This window comes from Ahaetulla prasina, chromosome 5 (assembly GCF_028640845.1).
Source record: "Ahaetulla prasina isolate Xishuangbanna chromosome 5, ASM2864084v1, whole genome shotgun sequence".
NCBI classification, from domain to species: domain Eukaryota; kingdom Metazoa; phylum Chordata; class Lepidosauria; order Squamata; family Colubridae; genus Ahaetulla; species Ahaetulla prasina.
This window is the reverse complement of record NC_080543.1, coordinates 91527515-91541293: the sequence shown is the minus strand read 5'-3', so window position 1 is coordinate 91541293 and position 13779 is coordinate 91527515. Positions and strand designations below refer to the sequence as shown.

At 35.0% G+C, this 13779-nt stretch overlaps 1 protein-coding gene across 2 annotated transcripts in view; it reads right to left on the bottom strand.

Annotated features, from left to right (window-relative positions):
• The window catches only part of ZBED1 (zinc finger BED-type containing 1), a 163888-nt gene that overhangs the window by 68354 nt on the left and 81755 nt on the right, over positions 1-13779 (bottom strand). For both annotated transcript variants that reach the window (XM_058185671.1, XM_058185670.1), the window contains exon 5: positions 2255-2462. In XM_058185671.1, coding sequence (XP_058041654.1) covers positions 2255-2462 — 208 coding nt within the window. The remainder of the gene's footprint in view (positions 1-2254; positions 2463-13779) is intronic.

Sequence of the window (13779 nt, the reverse complement as noted above, 5' to 3'; positions counted from 1 at the left end):
AGGAACAAAATACCTAAAATTGTGTGTACTAAACACATTTGTTCCATTAATTTTTTGTAAGTCGAGAAAACTAAAGTCATAGATACAGAGGAAAAAGAGAAGAATCCAATTCCTCCATTCTGAACAACATCCCTAAATGAAAGCAATGTATTTTGCAATTAAAGGACACTATGTCTAATCTCAGTGTTTTCTGGATGTGCTGCTTTTAACTTCCAGAATGCTGAGCCATTGCTGAAAATTACAGGAACTGAAGTGCATACAGTACATTAGGAAGACACCAACTGTGGGATCCTCAGTGAAGCATACTTGTACACAGCTATTGAAGTTCCAAATGAACTGTGAAGTTCCTACTATCAAAACTGGGCTTAGATTAATACTTCCTAGAAAGCCATATTTATTCCCACCTGGGTCTACAGAATAAACATCTTCTGGATCTACAGAAATATTTTAAAGCAAAGTGTGATTTTATTGTGATTCAAAGAAAAAAGCAAAAGACTGCTCAAGATTAAGGTGCCCCTGGATGTGGTCTAAAAACAATCTCTACTTGATGACCTGGCAGAGCACTTTGTGTCCTACAGAAAACAAAACCTTTCCCTGCCATACCGTTTGAATTGTTTCATTCCATTAAGGTTTAATGCTACTTTCCACAATACGCTTGTGCCCCAGTGTTTTAGGACTATTATTCATCATATGCGACTCCAAATAATAACTAGAATAAGTGATAAATTTTCTGCAATAGCTTTAACCAGCATGAACTGAACTGTAACATTATGTGACCTAAACCGTTGAACTATGAAAATACTAATCAGTACAGTAATTCAAAGAGGAAAGATAATATGTAACTTATGTGCAATATGTTTTCACAACGGGGTGCTATAAATCATGAACAAATTTACACATCCCAAATGTACATTTATATATTATTATACCAATTTATAAAGTATTCTCATTTTACACTGACACTATCCTTATCATTTTTATTATCAGTCTTCTGACATATATGTGAAGAATGATGGAAATATTCTTGCACTACTAAGGAATAAAGAACTAAGAGTATACATATGATTTTTCTAGTCATGCAAAGCAGATTTAATACACAAATAACACTACTAATAATGAAGGGATAGCACTTTTTATGCAGAAAATACTATTTGTTTTTCATTTGTTTTTTTAAAAAAATATAAATTACAAAAATTGGTCAGTTTATGTTTCAAGAGATGGGACATGGTATTATTACCAAATTTAAAGAGAAATCTCTTTCCCCACACACATAAAAATTAAAATACATTTTTCATGTATACAAATGCAACTAGTTTAAATGAGAAGGATGCCAATGTGGATTATTAATCTAATAATTCAAACTCAAAAAAGAAACATAGAGGTATGGAAATGGAAAAATGTCTGTGGACACCGAAGCTTGAAAAAAAAACCTTGAATTTTACATTAAATACAATTAGTATATTTTTATGTAATATAGAAAAAGATTATTTTTTATTTATAAATAGTGAAGCTTGCATTCAATTGGCTGTATTTCACTAATTTGCTTATAATGAGAAAGTACCTTTAGATCATCTATCCTTAATGACTAATATGTCAGGATGTAGAAAGATGACAGTTGAGAGAAGAGAGAGAAGAGGGAGGGAGGGAGGGAGGGAGGGAGGGGAGAGAGAGAGAGAGAGAGAGAGAGAGAGAGAGAGAGAGAGAGAGAGAACAAATTAATTCCATAATCAAAATGTAGCAAAATGTTGAGCTCTGGGCAGACAGATGAATAGAGGGGTTTAAGTGGAACAAATTAAAACTAATACTTGCCAGAATTACTGTCAAATGGCAAGTATGTTCAAGAAATCTGGTCTAATGCAGAACATAACTGGTAAGAGAAAATGTCGACCAGAGAAGTGCAAAATGACATTTCGAAGCTTCTCCCATCCAAATTTGTTTAAAAGTCCTATAGGCAAACACCACATGCAAACATAAAATAAATAAAACTGGACTATTTACTTTATATATAATGTTATAAATGTTTTTGAATATTTTATTTTTTCTGAAGCCTGCTTATGTAACATTTTTCTTTCTTTGGTACTCTCTGCAGCCTCCCTCCTGCAACTGTTCTTTATGCAAACTCCCATTTCTTTTTAGTATATTTTAATCTGAAGATAGTTATAGAATGAAAAGACCACTGGCCTTCTCTATTCTGCTAATAAATATTCTTTAGTGGGTGGAGGGATTAATAATATTAGGATGAAAAATTGCATACCTGCTTTGTAAATCATGAAGATGTAATTCACCTACATAATGGGTGGCTGATGAGAGGGTGACAATCCGAGCATTGTGGCTATGTGTTCCTGATTGCTTCAGTGTATCCAAGAGGAGATTTGTCAACAAGAAATGTCCCAAGTAGTTAACACCAAGATGCTCTTCAAACCCATCTTCTGTCTTCTTTTCGGGTACCAGCATCACTGCAGCTGAAGAGTTGAACAATAAAGTGAACTTTGGTGTGTACATGCCTGATTTTGTTTCATATAGCCAAGTAAAATGTAAGAAAATCCCTGTAATCTTTCCCTATGGCATCCAATATCTCACAAAAATTCCATAAACAGGACATCCATAAATCAGCAGCATCTCTTTTTCAACTATCTCAGTATCACAATTAAAATAAAGCATACTATGTGACATAAAATTTAAAATATAAAATAGAAGGTAAAAGTATGTACAAATTAAACAGATCTTGCCTAGAAACTAGCAACAATTGTTCTGTCATGCTGCCATTAATTCAAGTGTACACTGTTGGGGCAACGAAGAGCAGGTATACATGCAGTGTTGTTGTCTGCATGTCACCACAATCACAAAGAGCAGAAGCAACTGGATAGCCCCATTTGTTCAGAGTATCTCTGGATCTTGTTGTATTCTGTGCAGTCTATTCAATGATTTCCATAGTTCCCAGCTTTTTTCTCAGTACAGATTCATCAGGGATATAAAAAGTCAATTTCTACACACAGAAAATAACTGACCAAGGCTATCTCCACAGAAAAACAAACAAAAGCTAAAGCTAACAAACCAACAGAGAAATGGTAGATTTGTTTTATGCAGTAAGAAGGCAATTAAGAAAAATATTTGTCTAAAAATTCATGACTGAATTTGCAGCAGTTTTATTCTTATATGTGTATATTTGTTTGTGGTGAGAGAAGTCTCAAGATTAGAATGCCAAGGTGACCTGATTATTCTGTTGTGGAAGTAACTCAAATGCTAACACCTAGCACATTTATAAATTAAGCAATTAAAGATTCAAGTGCCAAATATGGAAATGAATTTAAAGATGTAGCAGAAATATTATTTTATTCTTTGAAACTGCAGAATATTTAGAGAGAGAAACTTAGTGGCTGTAATGGAATGTGTGGGTGACCTTAGGGAATTATAAGAAGACATGCTGTCTAGGAAACAATCATACAAGGAAGACAGAAACCCCCAGTAGCTTAAGAGCTGGGGGAGGGGGACTAAGGAAGGACTCACCCTAATGAATCAGGCAATAAATAAAAGTGATGTGGGAATTTGTACTTTCAGACTTGCAAGTTCCTATTAATGTAACCTTACAGTTACATTAGTTTATCTAATTGTGTGTCTTGTCTGGTTTACCTGGGAGAGCTGACAGTAGCTCAGTTGTTTAAATCAGGCTTCTCAGTATTGTTCATGGGAAAAAAACCCCAAAACATCCTCAGATTGTTGGAGTATTTGGAAACTGCTTTTAATTTATTGCAGTTGTATAACAAGTCTGTACGGTAGTTTAATACCATTGAGTAATCTGTTTTCAATCACAATATGAAAGGATACACCCAGTGAAGCTGGAATTTGAGAGCAATGTATAAATGTCACGGATGAGCTTTTCATAACACACAGGCTGACAATGCCCAGAACAAGAGAGTTATGCAAGATACATTCTAATATGCACGATGCAGGCACTGGAGCAACACAACATTTAACTTCTTAAAGGTAACATTATTCTATACACATAATCAGCAGCTAAAACTATCTAGGGTATAATTCCTGGCCACGACTGGCCATACATTCAGTTGGGTCATTTATTTTCTTTCCCAAACTTTCAGTTTGCAAGGCAGATTATAGTTTTGGAACTAGTGGATATCCCTCAGATATCAATTTCTCAGATATATTTTATTTACTTTTTATATACTTTCCTTGGTTGCCCTGATTCACAATCGGATATTTCAATGTTACACTGCTGAAACCCAGGTCTATCAGACTTTAGACCTGAGATCTGGCAGTCATTATGTAGTCTATAATGATGGTGTAAGTTCACTATTAATATGTTTAAGCTCATAAATGCCAAACAAGAGACTTAAACAGAGGCTTGAGTAAAATAGCATTTAATCTTGATCAAGCTTAAATGGTTAGTTGTTCCAAACACATAGAGGATACATACATGCACAATGTTCTCTTTCATACCAAAAAAGGTCTTTGTACTCTAGTCATATAATCTAACTGCATTGTAAAAGTCAGTAATGTAATCTAACTTCAGATTTACATCCTTCTGCAGTGTTATCTTTTCCCCCTTCTGTCTTCTTAATTACCACTTGATTTCCTGGAGTGGAGGAATCTCAAAAGATCAAAGATGAGATAGTTCTTAGGCAGGGGAAAGATGGTTTGACAAATGCCAGATATTTTCACAAGAGATCAAATGGTGGGAACTTGCAAGAAACAAACCATTAGCAAGTTTCTACTAATTCTAGTATTTCAGTATATCTCTTCCCTTACAGTGGTGTGTGATTAATTATGACAGAATATTTTATCAATATTCCACCTTGGAGATTCACTTATGAAAATAAATAAGTATAATGTTGTATTCTGGCCTGATCTTTATCACTGAACCTGACAAGCAGAAGCACCAAGCTTCGGCTGCCCGCAGTCTTGACTGATGTTCAATTGACCTTATACCCATGAAGTAATCTTACAGTGAGGGCTGCAAATGTCCTTCTTACACTTGAAGCTTTATTGGTCATAAATTAGCTTATGCATAGATTATTGCATTAGGATTCCCGATTCCTTTTTCAATTCTATTTGAACTGTTTTGGATATTATATAATCATGTTATTCCTATGATTCATAATATCATGAAGTCTTTTTTTTTTTTTTATTCAAAAAGTTTTACAAAATTTTTTCCCCCCTTTCCCCCCCTCCTCTCCCCTCCCTTCACAACCCCCCCCCCGACTTCCCGGAACGAGCACAAGGTATAGTTAAAATAAAACAAACATATGCTAAAAATTTTTATCCCAACTTAATTATACCCTACAATCATCAATTCCTAACTTCCCCAAAACAATCAAAATAATACATCATAATCATTCAAAACAGTCTGATAACTCTTAGTCTGATATCTACGTTGAATATAGTCAATCCATTTTTTCCATTCCTTTAAGTATCTTTCTTGCGTATTGTCTTTCAAAAAGGCTGATATCTTCGCCATCTCAGCCAAATTGGCAACTTTCAATATCCATTCTTCTATTGTTGGTACTTCTTTTTTCTTCCAATATTGTCCTATTAGTAATCTTGCTGCAGTTATTAGATTTAAAATCAATTTAGTCTCAATTACTGTACAATCCGTAATAATTCCCAACAAGAAAAATTGCGGCAGGAACTTTATCTTCTTTTTCAAAACATTTTGTAAAATCCACCAAATTTTTATCCAAAAGGCCTTTATGTCCTTACAAGTCCACCAAATGTGAAAATATGTAGCGTCATCACAATTACATCTCCAACATTTTGCTTGCATATCTGGATACATACACGATAATTTTTTAGGATCTAGATGCCATCTATAAAACATTTTATAAAAGTTTTCCTCAGATTCTGTGCCTCGTGAATTTAACATTTCTAACCCAAATTTTTCCCAAGTTTCCAATAATATTGGCTCCTGAAAATTTTGTGCCCACTTTATCATACAGTCCTTTACCAAGTCCCTTTCAGAATCTATTTCAAGTAACACATTATACAATCTCTTTATATGCTCCTGAGACTGATTTCTAATTTGCTTTACCAAATTTCCCTCGTTCTGCTCTATACCAATTTTCTGATCTTCCTTCCATCTAGCATGTAGTTGCTCATATTGAAACCAAGTATAATTTTTCCCTTCCTCTCTTAATACTTGCAGAGATTTTAACTGCAAATTACCTCTTTCAGTATACAAAAGATCTTTATATGTAATCATTTCCTGATTCTGTTCTATGTTTATATTTTCTACTGTATGTCTAGGACTTGCCCATATAGGAACCTTATAATTTAGTTTATAAGAGTATTTTTCCAAACACAGAAGGGCATTTCTTAGCACATGATTTTTAAAGGCCTTATCCACTTTTTTGTCATAAATTAAATATGCATGCCATCCATATAGCAAATCATAACCTTCTATATTCAAAATTCTGTCCTCTGTTAAATTAAACCAATCACTTATTGCAGAGAGCAGCTGCTTCATAATATAATTTAAAATTAGGCATTTTAAACCTCCCTTTCCGAGAATCTTGAATTATTTTCATTTTAACCCTAGCTTTTTACCTTCCCATATAAATTTGTTAATTCCTTCTGCCATTCCTCAAGATTCTTATCTTTCTTAATTATTGGTATCATCTGAAAGAGGAATAAAAATCTAGGTAAAACATTCATTTTAATAGCAGCAATTCTCCCAGCAAAGATAATTGCAATTTTTTCCAAACAATCAACTCCTTCTGAACTTTTTGCCATAAAACCTCATAGTTATTCTTATACAATTTCACATTTGACAATGTAATATAAACCCCTAAGTACTTAACCTTCTTTACAATTTCAAATCCTGTTATTTCCTCTAGTTTTTCTTTCTGTTGTCTGGCCATATTTTTATTATCACTTTTGTCTTTTCTGATTTACCTTAAACCCTGAGACATTCCCATATTGATCAATTATTTCCAACAAAGATTTACTAGAATTTATAGGGTTTGTTAAAGTAATCACCAAATCATCTGCAAAAGCTCTTAACTTATATTCATATTGTCTAACTCTAATTCCCTCTATCTCCTTTACTTCTCGTATTTTATCCAATAATGGTTCTAGAGTTAAAATAAACAATAATGGTGATAAAGGACATCCCTGTCTTGTTCCTTTCGCAATCTTAAAAGGTTCTGTTAAGCTACCATTGATTATAATCTGTGCTGTTTGCTCTCCATAAATTGCCCTAATTATTCTTAAAAAACCATCTCCAAATTGCATCTTTTCTATTAATTTAAATAAAAAATCCCAATGCAATCGATCAAAAGCTTTCTCTGCATCGAGAAAAATAAATGCTGCTGGAATAAAATTTTTCTTTTCTAAGTACTCCAATAAATTAACAATCTGCCTAACATTATTCCTCATCTGTCTCCCTTTTATAAATCCAATATAATCCATATAATGTTGTATTCTGGCCTGATCTTTATCACTGAACCTGACAAGCAGAAGCACCAAGCTTCGGCTGCCCGCAGTCTTGACTGATGTTCAATTGACCTTATACCCATGAAGTAATCTTACAGTGAGGGCTGCAAATGTCCTTCTTACACTTGAAGCTTTATTGGTCATAAATTAGCTTATGCATAGATTATTGCATTAGGATTCCCGATTCCTTTTTCAATTCTATTTGAACTGTTTTGGATATTATATAATCATGTTATTCCTATGATTCATAATATCATGAAGTCTTTACTGGCTTCCTCTCTGTCAAGCCCCACACAGATGGGTCAGATCAAGGATGCAAGTGCCCCTTCGGTAATAAATACAGAATCTTGGAAGCTACAATTTAATTTATAGTGAAGGTGGAGTCTCTGAATGACTTAAAAAGCTTCTTCTCAGCTTTCTTGATATGAATTGTCATTTCTAAGATAAAGTACCAATGGATTTTCCTTTTATTGCTTCTAGTCTTCTTCCCACCATTTTCCACAACCCCTCACAATATCTGAACTAGCTATGTTCAAACTTTTCGTTGGAATCTTCCATTTGCCAAAGTTCAGATATGGGGCTGCTCTTTTTCTTTTTACACTCGTGCTTATCCATTATGTTCTTCTGGTTGATCATCTTTCTGTTTTTTCTTCCAGGGTGTTGGTTTCCAGATCTACATTAAGGAATCAGGACCTTGATTCATGATTCTGGAATAAGATCCATCCTTCTCTTTACTTCTGTGAAATTATAATGTCCATTATTTCTCCAAGTTATATGGAGCTAGTCTAATTTTCAAGTTAATATTTGTTTTATATTAATTATGAATATACATGCATTCTGCAGGATTACAGAGCATTAGTTTAAAACTGCATGATCATTATTTAAATGTAAATATTAGTTTTACTGATTGGATAAATTAATTTTATGGAATAGAATTTTATACCAGTAGTTTTTTTCCCCCTGAACTGCATTGTGCCTTAGTAAAAGTGCATAATAAAGAAATATTATGAGTTTTTTTGTTTTGATTTTTTTTCTGCCATATTTTTTTTCCATAACAGCTTGGAAAGAGATGCCAAGTACTAAATTTCAGTAATAGCACAAGAAAGCTTTTTGCTAGTAAGTGCCAGAACTATGAAACTTGATCAGCTAAAAAACTGTAATGCAGATAATGAAACAAGTAAGGGTAGTAAGTAAGTTTGAGGATTCAAAAATAAATAAATAAATAAATTCAACAAGTGGTCAAAATTGGCAATGCTCTATCAAATCCTGTCCCTGTCAAAAGTGGCGTTCCTCAAGGTAGCGTTCTTGGACCAACGCTCTTCATACTATACATAAATGATCTCTGTGACCATATCTCAAGTTTTTGTGTTCTCTTTGCTGATGATGTCAAACTATTTAACACCACCAACAATAGTACTACCCTTCAAAAAGACCTTGATTTTGTATCCGATTGGTCTAAAACTTGGCAACTCCAAATCTCAATCAGCAAATGCTCAGTCTTACATATTGGAAAAAAGAACCCAAACACTAAGTACAAGCTTAATGGACATTATCTTACAGATGACCCCCGCCCTGTTAAGGACCTTGGAGTTTTCATATCAAATGATTTAAGTGCCAAAGCCCACTGCAACTACATAGCAAAAAAGGCTCTAAGAGTTGTAAACCTAATTCTGCGTAGCTTCTTTTCCAAAAACTCTACACTACTAACCAGAGCATTCAAAACATTTGCCAGACCCATTCTTGAATACAGCTCATCTGTCTGGAACCCATACCACATCTCTGACATTAATACAATTGAACGAGTCCAGAAATATTTTACAAGAAGAGTTCTCCGCTCCTCTGTAAACAACAAAATACCTTATCCCTCCAGACTTGAAATCCTGGGATTAGAAAACTTAGAACTCCGCCGACTCCGACAAGACCTATGTTTATTTACTGCAGCAAAGTTATATAGCTGAAGAAATCTGATCGTGTCCTTTAGATCATCAACAGCCTGGAGCCAGCTGTGTAGCATTTCCTCAGGCCTTTAAGGTCTCAGTTCAAAGTATTTGGGTTCTTCAGCTATCTTTTTATATGTTTTTACAAGAGAGGGAGTATAAACATTATCTGGAGGTGACATTCTTTATCTCTGGCCTGGTCACAATACAGATAGTTGACCTATTGCCAGAGGTATTTTTAAGACATTATCTTGTGCTCCAACATACAACCTCCAAAAATTATCTTATGACTTTATCTTGTAAATAACATGGAAACCCAGGCACTTGACCCTCTGTCAAACATAAGCTTACATGGCACATTATTTCCATCATATCCCTGTTTTCCTTCCCTTCTACAAGTGTCAAATTAAGAAGCTGATGTTTTTCTCATTATCTTAATTATTACAAACAGAATATACATAAAAGGCTCAAATTGAAAGTGATTACATACGAATTACAGCAGCTTGTTAATTAACTCTTCTAACTATCTGCATGGGATGTGGAGGAATTTACAATATAATGCTACTATTTGCACAGTTTTCTACGTAAAGTCCAAGTACAGAAGAATTTTAGTCTAAATTTTTCAAATGAGAAAAGGTGCACTATATCACTATATCGCTTCATCAATTCTTATGCAGTGATATTATTGCATGAAAAAACTCAGTGATTTTTAGTACCACTATTTGATATGATCTGTACAATGTAATTAGAGTGTTGTTTTGTTTCTTGTGACTGCCTCTAATTTTTTCCTGCCTGCTAGTTTAACCTAGGTGAGATAACCTTTTTGAGAAAAAAAGCAGATAAAGTATATAATGATTCCATAGAGCACTGAGAGCCATTCCACATCTTACAGCTGCAAAATAATTATAAACGTATTTTTACTTATTGAAGGGCATCCATCGTTTCTAGAGCTGGTGACTATATCTGGTTGTCTTGGATGCAACAAAACATGCCCAACTGATTTTTAAAACAGTATTAATGGAGTTAGAGGGAAGACAGAAAAAGTAAGTTTCAAACCTTTCATCTTTTCAAATCACCCTTCTTTTGCATTTAAATGAAAATTTCTCTGACCAAAGAACTTTCCTCTCCCAAGGCCTGTGTATTTGTTTTGTGAGATTATTCTAATTAAATTTTATAAGAAAAAAATGAGTGTAGTGGTATTGACTGATTATAATAAAACTGATATGCTAACTGGCACACAAAGCAGAGGAGATGAAAATAACCATGAATCACATGATTGGAGATTAGCTGATGTTGACATTTATGGTTTCATACAAACAATGAGTAGGACGAAGGTCTATAGTTTGTTTGTATGACCAGCACTAGCCTATATTACAACTAAACATTTACTATTCCCTTTGCCTAAATGGAGGACCAAGATCAGCCCAGCTATTGCCGAAGTTGCTACCAGTACTACTGTAAATTAATTGACACAAAGTAAAAAGAAAAAAGAAAATGTGTAAGAAAATGGAAAAATGCCAGGTCAAATTCCATGCAGTCTAACACCTGATACCTTAAGACAGGGCTGTCAAACTCAAGGCCTGGAGGCCGGATTTGGCCTGCAGTGTGCTTAGATCTGGCCTGCAGATACCTGGAAACAGCAAAGGTTTGACCTGCAGTGCCTCTGCCAGTGAAAACAGAGTTTGCAAGGCCCTCCAGAGCTCCATTTTCGCTGGCAGAGGGTTGCAGCAGGCCACTGCAGCCGAAAACAGAGCCCGGGAGCCTGTTTTCGCTGGCAGAGCACTCGGGCTACCACAGGCACCCCCAACACGAGTGGCGTAGAGCTGGCCATGCCCACTGCGGGCCCCGAAGGTCAAACACATGCCTTTAAAAATGTTTCCCAGATTAAACACCAAGGAAATGTTCTTTCAATTACTTCACCTCATTAAGACACAGCAATTTGCCACACTTTTGTCTTCTGCTTACTCGCAGGTCCTAAAAGAATGAACTTCTACAACAAAAGCTGTTTTTAAAGTAACAATAATTGTGAAATATTTGTTACCAAATCCAACGTCATTATTTTTTCTTGCATACCTCTAGGTTAGGACTCCAAGGCGAACAAATAAGTCAGTCCTAGAGGAGATCAATCCTGACTGCTCTTTAGAAGGCCAGATCCTGAAGATGAAACTGAAATACTTTGGCCACCTAATGAGACGGAAGGACTCACTGGAGAAGAGCCTAATGCTGGGAAAGATTGAGGGCAAAAGAAGAAGGGACAACAGAGAATGAGGTGGCTGGATGGAGTCACTGAAGCAGTAGGTGTGAGCTTAAATGGACTCCAGAGAATGGTAGAGGATAGGAAGGGCTGGAGGAACGTTGTCCAGGGGGTCGCTGGAGGAATGTTGTCCATGGACACAACTTCGCAACTAACAACAACAACAAGGTTAGGAAAACCACTGCAGTAACACTATTCCTATTTTAAAAAAAGATCATTAGAGGTTGAGTTAGAATTTTAAATTTTCTAAAGAATAGGACAGTATTCAGAGACCATGTTCTTCAAACAAGTACAAACAAGTAAAATTCCAATAGTTTTTGATCCCACCTAGCATATAGTCATGTGGAGGGAAAGTTTTAGTCCAAAACATTTTGAAGGTGCCATGTTTAAAAATTCTGTTAACAGATTGATTTAGATTTTAGAAGCAGGAATGGCATCATACAGTATGTGGGTTTTACTTTTAAAATTCTTGTTTTGATAGAACTGCCATTTATGTGCAATTTGCTAATTTAGCTTAGTGAGTTTGATTTCAAAAGACTTTGATTAATCTGACATTAACAGAGAAAGTAAGGCAGCAGCAAAAGTGTTTATAAATAATATGCATAGTGTACGTCAAGACAGACTTTATTTAGACATTATTCTTCTGCCATTAGAGTATATGCAAGCAGAAATCAAGATTCTGAGGCAATTCATATAATTATACGTTTAATTCTGGCAGCCTATAGACTATTGATTAAATTATGTATTTTAAATGATTTATTTATTTATTACATATGTTCTGCAGCATTCAATCATAATTACCCTAAGTACTGTAGCACACTATGGAGAAAAATACAATAAATTATAATACTATGTTTATTGAAATACAGTTAATTTAATTTAAATATCTTTAAATTAATTATAATAACACATAAACTATAACCTATATATATATAACTATATATAGACAGATTTAGGACTTCCCACACTTTTATTTCTATGCTCAATGAACATTTTTTAAGCCATATTGTTGAAAACTTTGTAAGTACTTGGAGGAAGGTGCAGTTCTTCTCCTTGATGATAAGGCATTCAAAGGGTGGGAGCAGCTCCCTAGAGTGCCCATTTCTGAGTCTTCTCTCATTGTACTTCACACAGGGTAGGACCTCAATAGACATTCTTCTCAAGTACTTTTCGGTAGGTAGATTCTATTTGACTAGGCAGTCTTGAAGATAACTAAGCCCCAAGCTATGTAGGACTTTATATATAATCATCAGTACTTTGAACTGCACCAGAAACAAACCTTCAAATAATTCAATTCTACAATATTGATGTCATCTGACAATACGAGGTTGTCTGTGTTAACACGTGGACTGGGTATTCTGCATTGCTTTCAGCCTCTGGCTGGTTCTCAAGGGCAGTCCCTTATAAAGCACATTATGATAGTCTGCTCCTGAGATGACAAGGAGATGAATGATCGTAGTCAGTGCCTTGTTTTTCAGGAATGGTTACAATTGTGCAAAGGCCCTTCCAGAAAGTTTCCACCTATTGTTCCAGCAGAAGCTGAGAGTCCAAGAGTTCTATTAGGTTCTATACCAGTTCTTTTGGGGCAAAACAATTCCATCTAAAACTAAAAAGTGGCATTATCCAGAACCAATTAGCTTCTGAAATTACAGCCATTCCATTTTGCTAGGGTTGAGCCTCAGTTTGATTCTCTCCATCCAGATCCTTACAACCTCCAGGTGTTGGCTCACGAATTTCACATTTCTTGAACAGTCAAATGCAGAGATGTATAACATCAACATATTATGACACTGAAGGCCAAAATGTTGGAGGACCTCCCCCAGTGACTTCATGGAGATATTTAATAAAACGAGGAGATGCTGAGTCCTTCCTTCATACACACTATCTAGAACCATCTACTTAGGAAAGAATAGAATCATCTAAAAATGGTACAATCCTAATCTTCATACATGGTCTAGAAGGATACATGGTTGATGGGATCATGGACTGCTGAAAGATCTAGCAGGCCTAGTTATTCCTCCCCCACTGAAGCCCAAAGTAGATAAGGCATTATGAATTTAAGATTTATCTTTAGAAAAAGCAGAGCAAAAAGAAACCCATAGTAAATATATAAATATCAATGGCAATAAATATTCTATTGCC